Here is a 17391-nt window from a genome sequence, read left to right on the forward strand (position 1 = left end):
GACCACAGTGCCACCACAGCAGAACAGACTCCCACAAGAGGTTGCGGGCTCTCCTTCATTGGAGCTTTATAAGCAGACGTTGGATAGCCATCTGTCACAGATGCTTGGGTTGAGATTCATACATTTTGCACCAGGTGACCCTCAGGGTCCCTTCTAACTCTACAATTCTATGGCTGCCACTTCCAGGTCCCTATCCAAGACATGCAGCGACGTATGTGTTCTTACTCCTAACACAAACTGGGCTCAGTCCCACCCTCTACAGTTCTGAGCGCCTGGAAAAAACAAGTCAGCTGAATTAGAGACATTGTGGGGGGTTAGGGATGCTGATGACTGGCATGGAAGAAGAGCTTAGAAACCCAGGAGCCCCTTTGTTGTCTATTCCCTTCCCAGGACGGCGAGGAGGATTCTTTTTGGGGAAACGATGCGGGCTGCAACCTTCTTGTGGCGGCGGCGGAGGCGGCTTTGTCTCGGGGACGCGCGTGTCGCAGCCCTCGAGTGGCCTCTGTCCTTTTCACCGCCGCACATCCGACGCCTCCTCCCGGCACTGCGGCGAGCGAGGGATGGGAAGGGGAGGGCTGGGCGGCGCCCTCTCGCGCAAGGGGAACGCCTGATGCCAGGATGGGATTTCCTGGGGACGGCCTTCGACGGGGCACAGCGCCTCTTGCGCCCGCAGTCTGGGGTTTCCCGGGAGTCTGGTGAGCGATTGCGAGCCTTCCTTTGGGAGGGGGGGGGTGGTTTCTCGGGGGTGGGAAGTGGGGAGGATCGGGTTGCTTTTCCGGGTTGGGTGGGGGGAGTTGCGACGGAGAAACAATAGGAAGGGGGCAGGAATCGCGCTCTGCAGTCGCCTGGAGCTCTGCAAAAAAAGGGGGTGGGAGAGGTTGTTGCTTGATCCTCCCCCCTCCGTGGTCTTCTCAGCCTGCACTGCGATCTCTTTGGAGGCCACTGCACGGAAACGCACCCCAGGACTTTGTTTTCCTTTCCCACGCACTCCCTCCTTTTCCAACCCCCCCACCTCACCCCATCTCAGTGATCCATGCATGCAGCGCCTTGGGGCTGGAAAGAGGGGCGGGCAGGGGTTTCGTGCCACCCCCCTTCTCAAACTGGGGTGGCAGCCGCTTTAGGAAGGCGAGAAGAGTCGTTGCACTGCGTCTCTAAGGACCGATCCTCCTTCTGCGGGTGGCTTTCCTTGATCCCGTCTCCGGCGATCTGTGGCTTCCCCTCGCCCACTATAGGGGGTGGGCGTGCACTGTAAGTATCGGTTTCATATTTTGCTCACTGGTTTGTTTGGATTCCCCCCCCCCCTCCAATCTGGTCTGCTTTTTCCTTTCACAGTGACTCATTCTCTTTGAACTGCCGTCGCTGGCGGAAGCCGCAATTTTACATGGCGGGGTCAACCAGCAGTAGGGAAGTTTTGCAGCTGGCTGCGTCGTGGCTTGCGACCAGGGCAAGTGATTCAGAGGACACGGTTGCCATAAGCGGGGTGCAGAACAAAACAAATGACTAGCCACGGACATGCGAATAGGCCTTCTGCATTCCATATTTAACTCGTTGTTCCGACCTTCTGCCTTATCAACCTAGTTTATCTCAGAGGGTTCTATATTTTTATTTTATTTACTCTAGCTTTCTGATTATTTTGGTTGCCTTTTTCCACACCTTTTCCAGCTCTACATGCACGTTGCCAACCACCCTGTGCTAGCCTAGCTTTATTTACTGCGACTAATACCTATGCAATTATCTTAATGACTGGTGTTATGTTTACTGTAACTATAGAAAGTTCCACAGGCTATATGTTCTGAGGAACTACACATTCATGATTGATTGAGTGTGTAGCAATAATTGTTTCCCCCTACATTGAAACCTACTTAGAACAGAGAGTGGACATGAAATCTTGATTCTCCATCTCTCACTAGCAGGTTTTCAGCTCAGCAAAGTGTGTTTTGGTCTTCTGGATGGCCCAGGTTGATGGAAATTATGTTCCAGAATTTCAGATGTCTGAGGATGGGGAGATCCCAAGGGGAACAATCTTTTCAGGTGAGAAATTGGGCACGATCACACTGTATTATTTATTGACAAAAAATTATAATGCAATTATATAGCTTATTTCCCCATTAATTCACTTCAGATTGACAGATTCACTTCATTTCTCTTAAAATAAGTAAATAGAATCAGTGCCACAAGGGAATATTCACTTATTCAGATTTTTGGAACACACTTTGTATTGTAGTCCTATTACAGAAATGTTAGTCTACTGTACACCTCAGGCACACACAATCATTCTTTTTGTATTGTTGTTGTTGTTGTTACTAATTCTCATTTTTTATTATTAGATTTTACACTTGTCCTTCGCCCATATATATATATATATGTATGTATGTATATATATATATATATATATATATATATATATATATATATATATCCCTGGTGTCAAAGGCCAAAGTAAATAAGTGCATGTTCAGCATATGACTGTATATACTGCACCCAAAAGTGAATCCCTCCTTTCATTTGGCTGAATAAATACTTGCACAGATACATGTGTCTGTACTTTGTGCTCCAAACCACCTCCCAAAACATATTCTGTGACCTGGATGCTCATATTCTGAAATCAATGAATTATGCAAACTATGCATGCCTATGCATAAATACTAAGTTTTACATAATTTCTTCTGTTTCTGGGGCTGAAGCTTTTCAAAAAGTTGGAATTTTTGATTGAGAAGTGAAGAAACACTGGGGGGAAATTAAAGGAGGAAATGGAGATGCTTCCAAGCTCTTTTTCAAAACTATGAGCAGTAGAAACTTAGTTTTTGCTGGTTGTTGCCAAATTCAGTGCTGGACAGCAAATGCAAAGGTTTCAGCTGAAGCCCATAACTTGTTTTTAGTATCAGTCTTCAGCCCTGGAACATGTGTGGTATTATTAGACTACCTTTGAGTATATGTATGTTCATGTTCTATTGAATATTATGTTTAATTACATGTTATTCTTACCCTTATCCTCACTACAGTGAGGCAGGTTAAGCTGAGAGATAGCGATTTGATCAGCCACGCAGTGAGCTTTGCAGCTGAGTGTAAATTTGACCCTTGATCTCCCCGGTCATAGTCCATCCCTCAAATAATTACGTAACAGTTGTATACAACTGGGAATAGGGATATCAGGAGTGGCTTCCGTGGTAGCAGCCCCAGCATCTCCCCTTACCACCCACCCACCTCCTACAGTTCTTAAACAGGGCATCAATCTTACGCTCAATTTCCTGGTTTCTGCTGAGTGGCTGTTTGTCACATGACAGAACCCTGAGCAGAGTGAACAACTGGTCTGATGTAGCCTGGGAATTCCTAATCTCTGGTGGCAACTTGTCCTCAATACAGGCAGGGAGCCAAGCTTTTTAAAGTACACCTGGGGCTGAGATGCTTATAATATTCTCCACACAGGTGACGGGACGGTGAACGAGGAAGTGGCATTTCTTCCCAATGCGGCAGCTGCGGAAAATGCCCCCCGAACCCTTCAGAACATCTGCCGGGTAAACCCCCCGCCACTCCGGCGTCGCCGCAGGAGATCGAACACGCCGGCCATGGGGGGTTACATCAATGTCCTGGGCATCTTAGAGGCCCCGCCGAGCTCGCCCCGGCGTGCACCCGAGAAGCCGTTCCACTGCACCGATTGTGGGAAGAGCTTCTCTCAGAGCTCCAACTTGATTGAGCACCAGAGGATCCACACGGGGGAGCGCCCCTTCACGTGCAGCGAGTGCGAGAAGAGCTTCAGCCGCAGCAGCACCCTGGTGGAGCACCAGCGCACCCACACCGGCGAGAAGCCTTACACATGCTTGGAGTGTGGGCGGGGCTTCAGCCGCAGCTCCACTCTGGTGGAGCACCAGCGCACCCACACCGGCGAGACGCCCTTCCCCTGCCGGGAGTGCGGGAAGGCCTTCAGCCGCACCTCCAACCTCATGAAGCACCTGCGCACCCACTCCGGCGAGAAGCCCTACACCTGCGCCCTGTGCGGCAAGTGCTTCTCCCTCAGCTCCAACCTGCTGAAGCACGAGCGCACCCACTCCGGGGAGAAGCCCTTCCCCTGCTCCCTGTGCGGGAAGCGCTTCAAGAAGAAGACCCACCTGGTGTCCCACCACCGGGTGCACACCGGCGAGCGGCCCTACCGCTGCGAGGAGTGCGGCAAGTGCTTCTCCCAGAGCTCCATCCTGATCGAGCACCAGCGCATCCACACCGGCGAGAAGCCCTACAAGTGCGCGGACTGCGGGAAGGGCTTTTGCGTCAGCTCCAACCTCATCAAGCACCAGAGGATCCACACGGGCGAGAAGCCCTACACCTGCTCGGTCTGCGGCAAGGCCTTCCGCTACAAGCCGCAGTTCACCCGTCACCAGAAACAGGTGCACCCTGTGGAGGAGGAGCCGGTGGCTGCTCTCGCCTTGCACCCCTGGGCGGAGACGCCCCCTCTGCTGCAAAATATCTGAGAAAGCAGAGAGCAGGGCTGCCCTATGGTTTCTTTATGATAGTAGCCCCTTTCATTCACTTCCTGTCTCTCCCTCTAGGCCCCTTTAGAGCTGTGTCCCTGGCCTCTTTGACTAGCTTTAGCTCCTTGGAATAAAAGGCTTCTGATCGGACCCTCTACTTCATTCCTGCATTGCAAGGGGTTCGACTGGATGACCCTTGAGGTCCCTCCCAGCTCTACACTTCTATGATTCGACTCTGCACCCATCAGATCTCTTCTCCTTGCTTCCCTGATCATGACTGGCAGAGCTCATCATGGCCATTTATGTGCTCCACCATAGGTTGAGGTTGAGCATTCAAATTAAGAGTCTGAGCACGCAGTGGTTGGTACTCCAGTGCTTTCTCCTAAGTCCAGTGTTCACTGTCATGGTTCTCATGCCCAGCATACGTAGCCATGTTGCAGGTGTGTGAACAGTTGCACACCTCTGGAGAGTGGTATTAGCCTCCAGGTCACTAGGCAAAAAAGCATTAATCAAATGGAAGAGAGCTGGTTCTTTTTCTCCTGGAACTGACAGCAGAAAGTGGTCTGGTGAGCTAATAATCTCTGTGTGCTAACCTGCCAATCTGTCCTAGTTGCCCAACCCCTGCTTCTATGCTCTTCTCTGTCACTCACTTCATCCCTCTGCCTCTTTACTCTTTATTACTCCTGCAGAGTATGCAGAAGTCCGTTTCACAGCCTGGCCCTGCTTCTCGAGACTTCTAGCTCGGCTTGCTGCAAAAGTGAAACTGGCAAAGGGCTTCTATACACTTTGCCTTCCAGCCAATCAGTTTCAGCTCCCTGTGACAGAACAAAGGAGTGCTCCTCCTTTGTGTGCTGAAGCGCACATCATCCCGCCTTCGGAGAGGGGGCGAGATCTTTGGCCCTCCAGGGCTGTTGCTGAACTACAACTCCCATCAGCCCTAGCAAACGTGGCCAACGGCTGGAGGTGCTGGGAGGGCCAAAGCTTCCACACACCTGCATGAGAGCAAGGGTGTGGAACCTGCTCCCCACCCCCCAGTGTTGCTGGGCCACAGTTTCCATCATCCCCAATCATTGGCCATGCTGGCTGAGGCTGTTGGAGTTCAACATGTGGAAGGCTGCACAGTCCTCAACGCTTCTTTAGAGGGAGCAGGGACATTTGAGTTGGGATTTCTTAAGACTTTCCTGGAGAGGCTCCAAGATGAATGTGACCTCCCTTTTGCTTTCTCTACGGGTCCCCTCTCTGCAGCTTGCACTAGTGTCCAGTGTGGGCACTGTGGGGAATTGGGTCATTCACCATCCATGATGCCAAGGACACTACTGGCAACAACGTGCACACAGCCACATTTGAGATAGCACTTCAGATAGCACTTCGGGTGGCCCCGTGAGCTTGGCATGGAATTGTATGTTCCCAGTGATAAGCAGATTTGGGGGGGGGGAGCAATATCCCCCTAACAAAAAGCACTTGCCCAAGGAGTGAGGGGTTTGGAGCCCTCACACCAAAGGAGAAACTCAACTCACATTTGTTGTGCTGGTGAGCTTCCAGACTATCCGGACAGTCCCCAAAGCTTGACTTAAGCTACTCTCCTTGTCAGCGGCAAGGACATTTTATTAAGAGCATTAAAAAAAGGATGTATTGCTACCTAACTCAATTCTGAAAGAGTTGTAGTGTGAGTCTGTAGCAGCTCTGGTCTCCTTTGGGAGGATGGGCGGTCTATAAAGAAAAAAAGAGGAGGGAAAGATCATAAAGTTCTCAAGTACACTCATACCACAATAAATCAATTGGTTTTTAAGGTGCAACAGGCTCTTTGGTTTTAGTTTTTGACTGCCTTTGAGACGGTGTTTTTATTCTATGTATCAACTGCCCTTGAGAAAAATCAATTGTGAACAAATTGTGTATACCCAAACCCCCTTCATTGTAAGTTACCAAAATAAATGTTTTTCACCCAGTTGCTCATCTTGACCATCCTTTTGTCTAACTGTTTTGTGTAGGTGGAAGAGAGGAACATCCAAAACATGTGGAGAATCATACAATCATACAAAGCTGTCATGTGTTCTCCCTTGTAAGACCTACAGTCACTCTTCCATGAAGCAGCACCATTATTTATATACACCACTTGATCCAAAATAGTTTTCTAAGTGGTATGGAAGTATATTTATTTAAGGCATTTATATAACGCTTAATTTGCATTTCTAAGCAGCACACATAAAAATAAATCACACATGGTAAAACAATTAAAAGTCATCATAAAGGTAAAGCTAATGACTACCTTAAAATATAGAGTCTAACAACCAATTATGCAAGCATTAAAATAAAAACATAGTTTAATGTTTAATATAGTAATCCTGTTAAAATAACACAGCAATTAAAACAGGTGACTCAAGTGTTCAATGGGATTGCTGTGTAAATGGCAGTGCCGTCTTGGACAGCAGGACATTTTAAAAAATTTAACACTTTTATTTAACACATTTATATCCCACCTTTCTCCCAAGACAGGATTCAAGGTGACTTGCAACACGTAAAAACATCAGTGCTAAAATACAGATCAAAATAAAGAAACTAGTGCAAAACAATAATTAAAATGCATCCAGACGCATTCTGATTATTTGGTTCATTAAATTTGTATACTGCCCTTCATCCAAAGACTGGCTTAACGGGTGATGTTCACGCACCTGCTGGCAAGCTCAAGAGACAGGGCCTTTTGGTGGTGGTCGACAGCTGTGGAACTCACTTTCAAATGACTTGCACCTTGTTCAGGCACTTAAGCAAAATGGAAAGACCTTTTTCTTCACCCCTACCTTCAATGAAGGCTTTGAATGGCTTAACCAGAGCAGCTTCCCTTAGCAGCATATTCCTTTCAGAAGTGCCTGCATTACTATTGTTGATGTGCATCACTTTGGGAGGGCACAGCTAAACATTTTTTTAAAGCTAAACTATGCAGCTTATAAAAATATTTTTAATTAGACAAACAAACCAAATATAGATGGCGCCTCTTGCGTTTCAGCAGGAATTGCACCAGCAAAAAAAAAAAAAAGCCCTCTGCTTCACAAGAAGCTGGTACTATTATTATTTATTCATTAAATTTATATATTGCCCTTCAGAGATCACAGTGGCACAACTTTTACTTATTTAATAAACTGCCCCTTCATCCGAATATCATATATCTGTGCTATTTTCTCTGACACGGATTGGGGGGGGGCGCTTACAGATAAAATAGGAATAGCTAAAAACGGGGGTGGGCGGGGAAGAAACAATAACTACAAAACAGTTAAACGCTAATAAAATTGAAAGTAGGCAGACTGATAGATTAAAACGTACAGATAACTTTTTTAGATCATTTTTATTAATTTTCAATTACAGTCCAATAATAGCCTCATTATAACAATGCCAAATTATAATACAGTTGCTAATACCAATCATTCAAATACCAAATTAAATAATTTAGGTCTCCCCCCCGCCCCCGCTAGAATTGACGGTTTGGTGGTTTTCTTTATTTCTGCATTCCAAAATTCCTGGTTTCAATTACATTCCGGTCAAAATAATAAAATACTTGTGCAACAACTGCAATATTAATAACTTCTATTCGTGTTGGCGCTTTAAATGATTTATCGTACAGACAACTGTACCATGGGGGCGGGGAAGCTTCCCCAACCCCAACCTAGTGGATTTCCCTTTTTAATACGAAAGAGGAGGATCTGTTCATTCTCTTAGCTACGTGGATATAGCAAACAACGTCTTGCTTTGTTTCCTTTGGCCGCCTAAAACAAGGGACCCCTTTCTAGGATCTGCGCCCCCCACAAAAGCAAGTTCGGGGCTCAGGAGGCTCTAGGCCTCGCGCGTTCCCTCCGGTATCCCGGCAACCGCCTCCAGGATCCCCCCTCCCTCCTCTCTGGTCCAGGTTCCCCCTGCGTCACGTGGACGCCAGTGAGGATGTGACGTCATATCTGGGCTCCCTCCTCCTCCTCCTCCTCCGCTGGCGTTACCGACTCGCCAGCCTGCAGGTTGTGGCAACTGCTGCCCGCGGGTGGTGGGGTTTTTTTGTAACGGGTCTGGCTTCCTTCTGCAGTGGGGAGTTCGTGAGAAAAGCCTCCCCGAAGATGGAAGGGGAGAGCTCGCAAGGTGCGGAAGGGAGGGAGGAATCCCCCGACCAAGGTAAGTAAGGGAGAGCAAATCTCCGTTGGAAGCAGCGTTGGAAAAAGAAAAGGGGTGCGGTGGGGTGCAGCCAGAAGCTCAATGTTAGGTTGCAATTAAAAATAAAATAAAATCCCCCGAGTGAAGGGTTCGCGATCGCGTTCTGCCCCACCGAACAAACAAAAAAAGGAGCAAGCAAAGCGAATGCCTTTTTTTTGTTAAAGACAGCTAGTGTCAAAATTCTGGAAGCACAAGCTTTCTGGGTTGCACAGTTATAGGTGTTCAGGGCAGAAACATTATATGAACGTGCATGAATGCATAGATTTTAGGGGGTATCTTGCATGCCCAGGTTAATGGAGATGCATGGGATAAAAAGAATATTCAACTTAATCCTTTTTGTGTGAGCAGATATACTGATAAGTTAAGCAGCTTTAGAGATGCACAGGACTCCCCTCCCCCCCCCCAAAAGACACCGTTTTCTGCACTTTGAAAACTTGATGCATTATCACAATGTATTGTGTGATAAATAGGATTGAAAATCATTATACCTGTATTTTTTGAGATCAACAAAGCACCCATTCTGGAACTTAGATCAAAAAATTTCCTGGAAATCTGGAATGAGATACGGGTTTGTTTTGGTGTGCAGCCGGAAACCTGATAATTTGAAGTTGGAAAAATGGGTGAGTGGGAGGCTAGGTAAAGGTAAAGGTACCCCTGCCCGTACGGGCCAGTCTTGCCAGACTCTAGGGTTTTGCGCTCATCTCACTCTATAGGCCAGGAGCCAGCGCTGTCCGGAGACACTTCCAGGTCACGTGGCCAGTGTGACAAGCTGCATCTGGCAAGCCAGCGCAGCACACGGAACGCCGTTTACCTTCCCGCTAGTAAGCGGTCCCTATTTATCTACTTGCACCCGGAGGTGCTTTCGAACTGCTAGGTTGGCAGGCGCTGGGACCGAGCAGCGGGAGCGCACCCCGCCGCGGGGATTCGAACCGCCGACCATGCGATCGGCAAGTCCTAGGCGCTGAGGCATTTACCCACAGCGCCACCCGTGGGAGACTAGTGTGTGTTAAAGCACTTAAATGACAGGGATGGTATGGAGATCTGACAGGGAATTTGTGTGGTTGGAAAATACTGCTTTTAAAACACCCTGGAATGGGAACAATACGTTGGTGGGGAAACCTTGGTTATATTCTGTGGAGCTGGGTATTCTAGAACAATAAAACATTTTTAAGGGGTGTTTTAAAAATAGGATGCTTGGCAACTATCACACCCTTTGTCATTTTCATTCCCATTCCCACTGAGGGATTAAAAGTTCCTATATCCTTACTACCGTTTTGGAGATGCAGTTAACTACTTTGGCAAGACAAGCAGTGTGTTCCCCACTCTTTATCAGAGGGTCCTCTGTCCTGCCTGCCTGTTTCAGGCTTGTGGAGGTTTTTCTTTCCTATCCCCTTGAAACTTTCCCTTGCTTTGCTATGTACTGTATTATTAAAAGTTTCTCAAGATTGAGACGGGCATTTAATTTAGTGATCTGATCCAGGTTCATACTTTAGCAACCCAGGCAATCAGGGGGTGGGGGTAAAGTATGATAAAGAACATAGACATATGGCCCCGAATGTTCTCTCATCCTAGGAAAAGCTCCCTGAGCACTGTAAGCTGGCATGTCAGTGGCTGAATCTCAGCACCCTAAGATAGCTTTCCATAGTAATGTGTCAGTGGCTTCTTTGTTCTCAAAAGGGATATTGCAGTGAATATTCTTCACTACCTAGCTAGTCAGTTTCCTTCACAGGTTCTACTTCTTCTGCTTTGTTCCTCTCAGCAGATGCTGGATTTGAAAGCCAGACGGAAGCAGAAGATCTCACAATAGAAGCCCCTGAAGGAAGAGGAGAGGTGCAGGCGCTGGAAATGACTTTGAGCACTGAGCAGAGAGGAGAAGCACCAAAGGGCAGCAGAGGTGCTGGAAGACACCTGATGGACCGAGATGGGGAGGACACAACAGAGGCCGAGCCACACCCTCCTAACAATTCCCAGAGTCCCAGTGACTGCAACAGTCAGCCAAAGGTAGAGGAACAGAGATGGAGGAGCCAGGTGAGAAAGCGCCGGGCAAAGGAGACTTCCTATGATCCTCCAGGTTTTATCAACCTTTTGGGTATCCTGGAACCTCCTCCTCCCCCTGCCCCCCGCAAGCCGGTGGTGAAGCCCTACCACTGCACCGAGTGCGGGAAGAGCTTCTCGCAGAGCTCTGTGCTCATTGAACACCAGAGAATCCATACAGGGGAGCGGCCTTTTGTGTGCAACGTGTGCGGGAAACGCTTCTCCCAAAGCTCCACCCTGATGGGGCACCAGAGGATCCACACCGGCGAGAAGCCCTTTGCTTGCCCCGAGTGTGGGCGGGGCTTCAGCCGGAGCTCCGCCCTGACGGAACACCAGCGCACCCACACCGGCGAGACGCCCTTCCCCTGCCGGGAGTGCGGGAAGGCCTTCAGCCGCACCTCCAACCTGGTGAAGCACCTGCGCACCCACTCCGGGGAGAAGCCCTACACCTGCACCCTGTGCGGGAAGCGCTTCTCCCTCAGCTCCAACCTGCTGAAGCACGAGCGCACCCACTCTGGGGAGAAGCCCTTCCCCTGCCCGCTCTGTGGCAAGTGCTTCAAGAAGAAGACCCACCTGGTTTCCCACAATCGGGTGCACACCGGGGAGCGGCCCTACCGCTGCGAAGAGTGTGGCAAGTGCTTCTCCCAGAGCTCCTCCCTCATCGAGCACCAGCGCATCCACACCGGGGAGAAACCCTACAAGTGTGCCCAGTGTGGCCGAGGGTTCTACGTCAACTCCAAGCTGGTCAAGCACCAGAGGATCCACACGGGCGAGAAACCCTACGCCTGCTCGGCTTGCGGGAAGACCTTCCGGTACAAGCAGCAGTTCCCGCGCCACGTGGCCCACGTCCACCCTGGGGAGGAACAGGTGTCTGTGCTCACCTTGGGCCCCAGTGTTAACGTGCTGCTCTCATAGAGCTGGAACAGGCCGCTGCCCTTTGGGGCTTCAGGCATCATGCAGTGCCAGATTTGGTAACTCTGTAGCCTGTCCGGTTTAGCCTCTCATTGCTAAGGTGTGAAGCGGTTCCTGGGACCTCCAAGGGTCATTCTAGTGGCAGTCAGTGGGTCACAAGACTCGTTCCATCCTCCTGTAGAGGAGCTGTTTCCTGAAATGACGAGGGTTAGCATTCATGGCTTGTCATTGGGAAAGGGGCTGGGGAAATCAAGGCCGCTTTGCTTCAGGGGGGTCCCAGACTAGTGTAAATATGCAGTAGCACCAAGGACAGCGGCAACCTGAGATCTTGTTTCAGAGGGAAATGTTGACCACTGCAGTGATTCCGTTACTGCCCATGCATTGTTTTTTGAGGGGTATGGAACTCAAAACGGTTCACTACTGATAACTGTGCCTTTCCGTTCTGTGAGGGTATTCCTGGTATCCTCCAGCAGCTCCCTTGTGGCATTTGTTCTTTCCGTCTTGTTTTGAGGACAGGCAAATGGATTTCGGCCTCTTTTTCTCCTTTTCCTTCTTAGTTTGCAGTATTGCCGAATAAGTTAGGCAAGTGTGTATTTCCTAGGCCTTGTTTCATTTATCAAGGAAAGGCAAAATCATAGTGTGCAGTTCTTTACCATATTATCTAAGAGACAGCCAGTTAACCTTTTGAGGACGTTTTTTCCATCATTCCATCCAGAATGAAGGTCATTCTGAGAATGCATTTCTGTTATCAAATGGAGGAGAACAGCAAACAAGCTCAGAGGTAAAAAATTCTACTGGTTTTAATGGGGATGGGGCCCCCCTGTTTGGTATTCAAGGCAATCCCTACATAGCCAGCATGTGAAATACTGTGGGTATCCATCTTGGTTGAGAGAAAATGCATTTTGACTGTTATTGGGTCTTTAGGATAACCATGGTAGCCTCCAAATGATGCCCAGTTCTCACTGTGTGGTTCAACTGAGTAAGCCATTCTTCTAGATCAACAACACAAACAACGTAACAGGCTGCATGTAGCTATATAAGAGTAATGGCACATGTAGAAAATAAGCTCGGGGGTTGCATAACTAGTTAGCATGCCGGAAAGCTCACCTGGCCCAGACACGGAAAGGATTAACAGATTGATAGCTCTTTCTCGATTCTGTGGGTGGTGTTGCATGGCCGTTCTTAGTCGGTGGAGCGATTTGTCTGGTTAATTCCAATAACAAACGAGACTCTGGCATGCTAACTAGTTATGCAACCCCGAGCTTATTTTCTGCATGTGCTGTTCTTCGTCTGATACCTGCATACAAGGAACGCTAGATTCTTAAAAGCATCTTCATGTGGAACACTACAAGACTGATATAAGAATTCCACACCGTGGATATTGCTAATATAAGAACTGAATACTGTAGATTGTATTTCCTGGTCTATCTGCTGGACTTTAATTTCTCATAATACGTTTCGTTTATATGATAAGTTAGTCTATAGAACCATATATTTTGATATGATATGTTGAATCGCATTTGAAAAAAGAATTTATATAGTTACATACAGCCTGTTATGTTGTTTGTGTTGTTATCAGTTTTGCATTTACGTGACAAAGGGCTTGGTAGTGTTTTGATTCTTCTAGATCAGGCTGGGGGACCTTTTTCCAGTCCCAGGGCCTCGTTCCCTCATGGACAACTTTTGGGCTGCAGCATGGAAGGGAGGGCTGCAACAGATGTGACTACATTCCAACCAAGCAAAAGTCACCAAGAAATGGTACATGCACAAACTTACTTCTCAGTCCAGGCAAGTAAGAGACATTATAACAGTTAAAGAGCACATTCCAGTCTGACCAACAGGGTCTGGGAAGTCTCAAGGGTCAAATAGAGATGACTAGAGGGCCACATTTAGGGTCAAAAATAAATAGCAAAGTGTGGTTCCTTTGTCCTCCTGGCAGACATAAAACTGCTAGACAAACAGAGTTACCTTGGAGGGGGGAAACTGGGTATGATCCTGCCCAAGCCAAACACATCAGGTTCTACCTATTTCAACAGAGAGCAGTTCATTGTTCCTCCCGCTATAATCACAGACTTTTAAGTTGTTAACTTTGGCTGGATTGTGAGAATTAGGAACATGGGAAGCAGCCTTATACCGAGTCAGAACATTGGCCCCTCTAGCTCAGTTTTGCCTCCACTGACTGGCAGTGGTTCTCTAGGTCAGTGGTTTTCATCCAGTGTGTCATGGCACCCTGGGATTCCTTGAATGATGGTCAGGGGTGCTGTGGGCAACACTGGCCTCTGTCCCTCTTCCCTCTCTCCCTCTGATGCCCTCTCGCGTCTCTGCCTCCTAAAGGCTTGCACAGGTATTCGTTGCAGCAGCCCTGGATACAAGCACCCTAGGTGAATGGTGCCTTTGGAGCTGGCCAGAGGGTGCTTCCAAAGCCCCTGTGAGGCAGTGTGAGGAGGCACCTCTCTTTGGGACCAGCAGCTCAGAGACCAGGGGCAGCAGCTGTGGCTGCCTAAATGATTCCCAAGGAGAGGAGAGAGGAAGCTGAGGGAACACACCACAAGGGAGGGTGCTCGAAAAGGGGCGAGAGGCTGCCCGCTCTGAAGACAAGGGGTGACATAACTGGGCTCCTGAGCCCCACAGGGGTGCCGCAGAAAGACTGTAGTTGGTCAAAGGAGCCGTGGACCCAAAAAGGTTGAAAACTTCTGCTCTAGGTTTTCAGAGATGCCCGAGAGTGAACCTGGGGCCTTCTTTATGCAAAACAAAGCTCTACTGAACTAAAGCTCTTCCTCCCTTTTATTAGTTTCTTCCCCTTCTCCAAAAAGACTCATTTGAGCAAGAAGTCATTTAATTGAGGAGTTTGTCCTTTCCAGCAGAGAATTTCCTTGAATCACAAAGATCTTCACAAGGTCAGAATTTCATGAGGACTAGGATGGAAAAGCAAAGCTGTTCTACAGTTGAATGAGTAGCAGGCATGCAAACCCTAAGCCACTTACCTGGAGGTCAGTTCCACTGGATTCCAGCAGGCAAGGCAGCTGTGGTGAAACCACCACAGGGTGAGTATTAAATGCTCAGACGTACCTCAGACAACCAGTGAAAGCAGACTTCACTGTGTTGGGTAAGACATTTGAAAGATGGAGTGAGCTAAGTGAGTAGCAAGCAATCATGGCCATCTGCAGGGAGGGCAAGGGCAGCAGCCATTTCCCCCAGATGAGATGGACTCTCCAAATTCCCAGCTTGCATTAAAAAAAACAGAAGCACTTGAGGAACCCAAGACTTGAGGAACGTCAACACTAGGCACGGTCTTCGGTGGTGAGTTGTGGTTTTGTTTTTGAGAAAGTAGATTGCCCCTGCCTTTCAGTGTTTTTAGCCAATGAATGAGATCATAGTCATGATAGACATTTGGGAAAGCAGATCTGGCCAATTAGACATAAAGGAGTGAAACACCCATTTTCAAGGCCAGCCTTTCTTAAATAGTGTTCAGCAAAATCCTGAGGTTCCAACAAAGCACTCTAAGAAAAATGTTGTAATGATGGGCATGCATCTCCGCTGCAGCCGTGGAGATTAAGTGCACTGCTGAAGCAACAGTCTTGGGAACTACTGTTATTTTTATTATGGTTGTTATTTATTAAATTTATATACCACCCTATACCCACAGGTCTCAGGGCGGTTCCCTTCCCTTCCCTTTCTTTCATTCCCTCGCAGTTTCCAGGGGTTACATTTCAGCAGCGCCCAGCAGCACAGGCAGGGCTGCATGGCTTCCCTGCCTTCCTAATGCCATGCAGCAGAGCCAGTCTGCCACTCCTCACTGCCTTGCCTCCTTCTAGGTAACCAGGATTAACCAGAATTGGGAAAATGTCCAGGAAAATCCAGACATAACAACAGTGTCGTTTTTGCCGATTTCCCTTAAAAACAGCTCAATAACATCTTTTTTTGCGATTTTGCCCAAAAAGCTCAACAACTGTGCCAAAAAAGCTCAGCTTTTGTGTCTGGATTTTCACTTTTGGAAATATGGCAACCCTAGGTAAGCATCAAACTATCCTTCCAGCACTGACCCTCCAGCGGTATAGCTTGTGGGGGGGAGGCATGGCCCTGGGCGCAAAATTATGAGAGGACACAAGAAGGCACCCCCAGGACAGCTGAATTCCACTGCTTCATGTAATTTATTCTGTAGTCAATTTTGAGGGATTGACTCTGCTCATCTCCTTATTTTTCTGTGCAAATCCAAATTGGTTCAGCAGATTTGTGAGTAAATGTTATAGTCAGCAATTGAAGCAATAAAGAAATCAGTACAGGAAGCTGCATTACACTGAGTCAGACCATTGGTCCATCTAGCTCAGTATTGTCTACAGTGACTGGTAGACATCCTAAGATGTCAGACAGGGATTTCAAGGATTTCAGGCAGGGCACATTCCCAGTACTACCTAGAGATGTCTGGGATTGAACTAGGGACCTTCTGCGTGCAAAGCAATTGCTCTAGCCACGGCGCTTCCCCCAAATGGCATGATGCTCAGTTGCCCAGATTGTGAAGCTAACAAATCAAAAAGAAGATGGACAAGGCAATTCCTACAAGAGATCTGAGAAAGATTTGCAAATGTAGCCAAACTTTACGTAACAGCACCTGGTCAAGATTCCAAACATTTTACTCCAAAATAATCAAAGTATGTGTTTAATAACACCAACTCAAGCCTTATTTTAATTTCTGCTGGCTCTGTTAATAGGGAGCAATAGAGGTACCTACTTTCCCATTTAAGTGTGTTAGGTGAAAATAATAACAACTTAAGTTACTTAGTGTTATCCTCCACAAAAGAGTAAAAAGGCTGTGTGGAATATCTGCCTTGTGTGTTTTAATAGTTTTGTACTGACTGTGTTTTAGACTGTGACTGTTTTCTTTCTAACCCCCCCCCCCCCAATGGCTCATTAAAAACCATAATTTCACACAACCTAAATGTTCTGGCTTTGTTTGCAGCACAGGGTTTGTTCTATCCACAAATAACACTCTGTTTAGTTAGGAGTCCAGTGTGGTGCATTCTGGAACAATGTCTTTGAGACATTGTGGGAGGTCTTTGAGCAGCAATTCCCAACTGTTTACTACGATTTTAAAAGGTCTTCTGAAAAATCAAAGCACATACACATGCCTACTGTGGCTCTGCATGAAATATCATTTTGGATTTCTCTCCCAGTCCACCTTTATTCAGGACAGGTAATTCAGGTCTTTGAACGTATCAGAATTGACTGGGCATTAAATCCCCATTTCATTATTTATTAGAGATATCTGTATCCCACTTTTCTAGTTCAGACTGAGGTGGCTAATGCCAACATGTTTTTTATTTTACAAAAGCACACAGAGCTATAAAGTATAGAAATGCAAGAGATAGGGCCATTACACACCTTCAGAGGAAGGTGTGTGTTGCATCTCTGAATGAGATAACGCTCTGGACTTTGCTTGCTCCACTCAGTTTCAGCTGGGAGGAGCAAGGTTGGGTAATTTGCACTGGATGCAACTGCCTCATACAAGCGTACCCAGTGCAGAGGCTGTGCTCTTACCCATCCTCTGGGACGGCTGCCTGTTGCATCTCTGTGTGAGTCACTGCGCTACACTTTCCTCCTCCATAACTCCTGAGCAGGGCTGGATTTAGGTTTGATGAGGCCCTAAGCTACTGAAGGGGTAATGGTGCCCTTTATATGTCCAGCTGTCCTTTGTCAACAACAAATTGTCACTGTTTTTTGTTTCGAATATATGCTATATGGTAATTTATGGACCTAATGGATATCTAAGGCCATTTGCGCATAATAAAATATGTAT

The 17391-nt window shown here is 47.6% G+C and overlaps 1 protein-coding gene across 1 annotated transcript; it reads left to right on the top strand.

Annotated features, from left to right (window-relative positions):
- Positions 1–476: 476 nt before the first annotated feature.
- On the top strand, positions 477–11630 carry LOC128399705 (zinc finger protein 883-like). Its single transcript, XM_053361392.1, has 4 exons — positions 477–695; positions 1914–2031; positions 3427–4357; positions 10832–11630. Exons 2-4 carry the CDS (start codon positions 1950–1952, stop codon positions 11598–11600), a joined length of 1782 nt encoding a protein of 593 aa, XP_053217367.1. The 5' UTR covers positions 477–695; positions 1914–1949; the 3' UTR covers positions 11601–11630.
- The last annotated feature ends 5761 nt before the right edge of the window (positions 11631–17391 follow it).

This window comes from Podarcis raffonei, chromosome 13 (assembly GCF_027172205.1).
Source record: "Podarcis raffonei isolate rPodRaf1 chromosome 13, rPodRaf1.pri, whole genome shotgun sequence".
Lineage (NCBI taxonomy): Eukaryota > Metazoa > Chordata > Lepidosauria > Squamata > Lacertidae > Podarcis > Podarcis raffonei.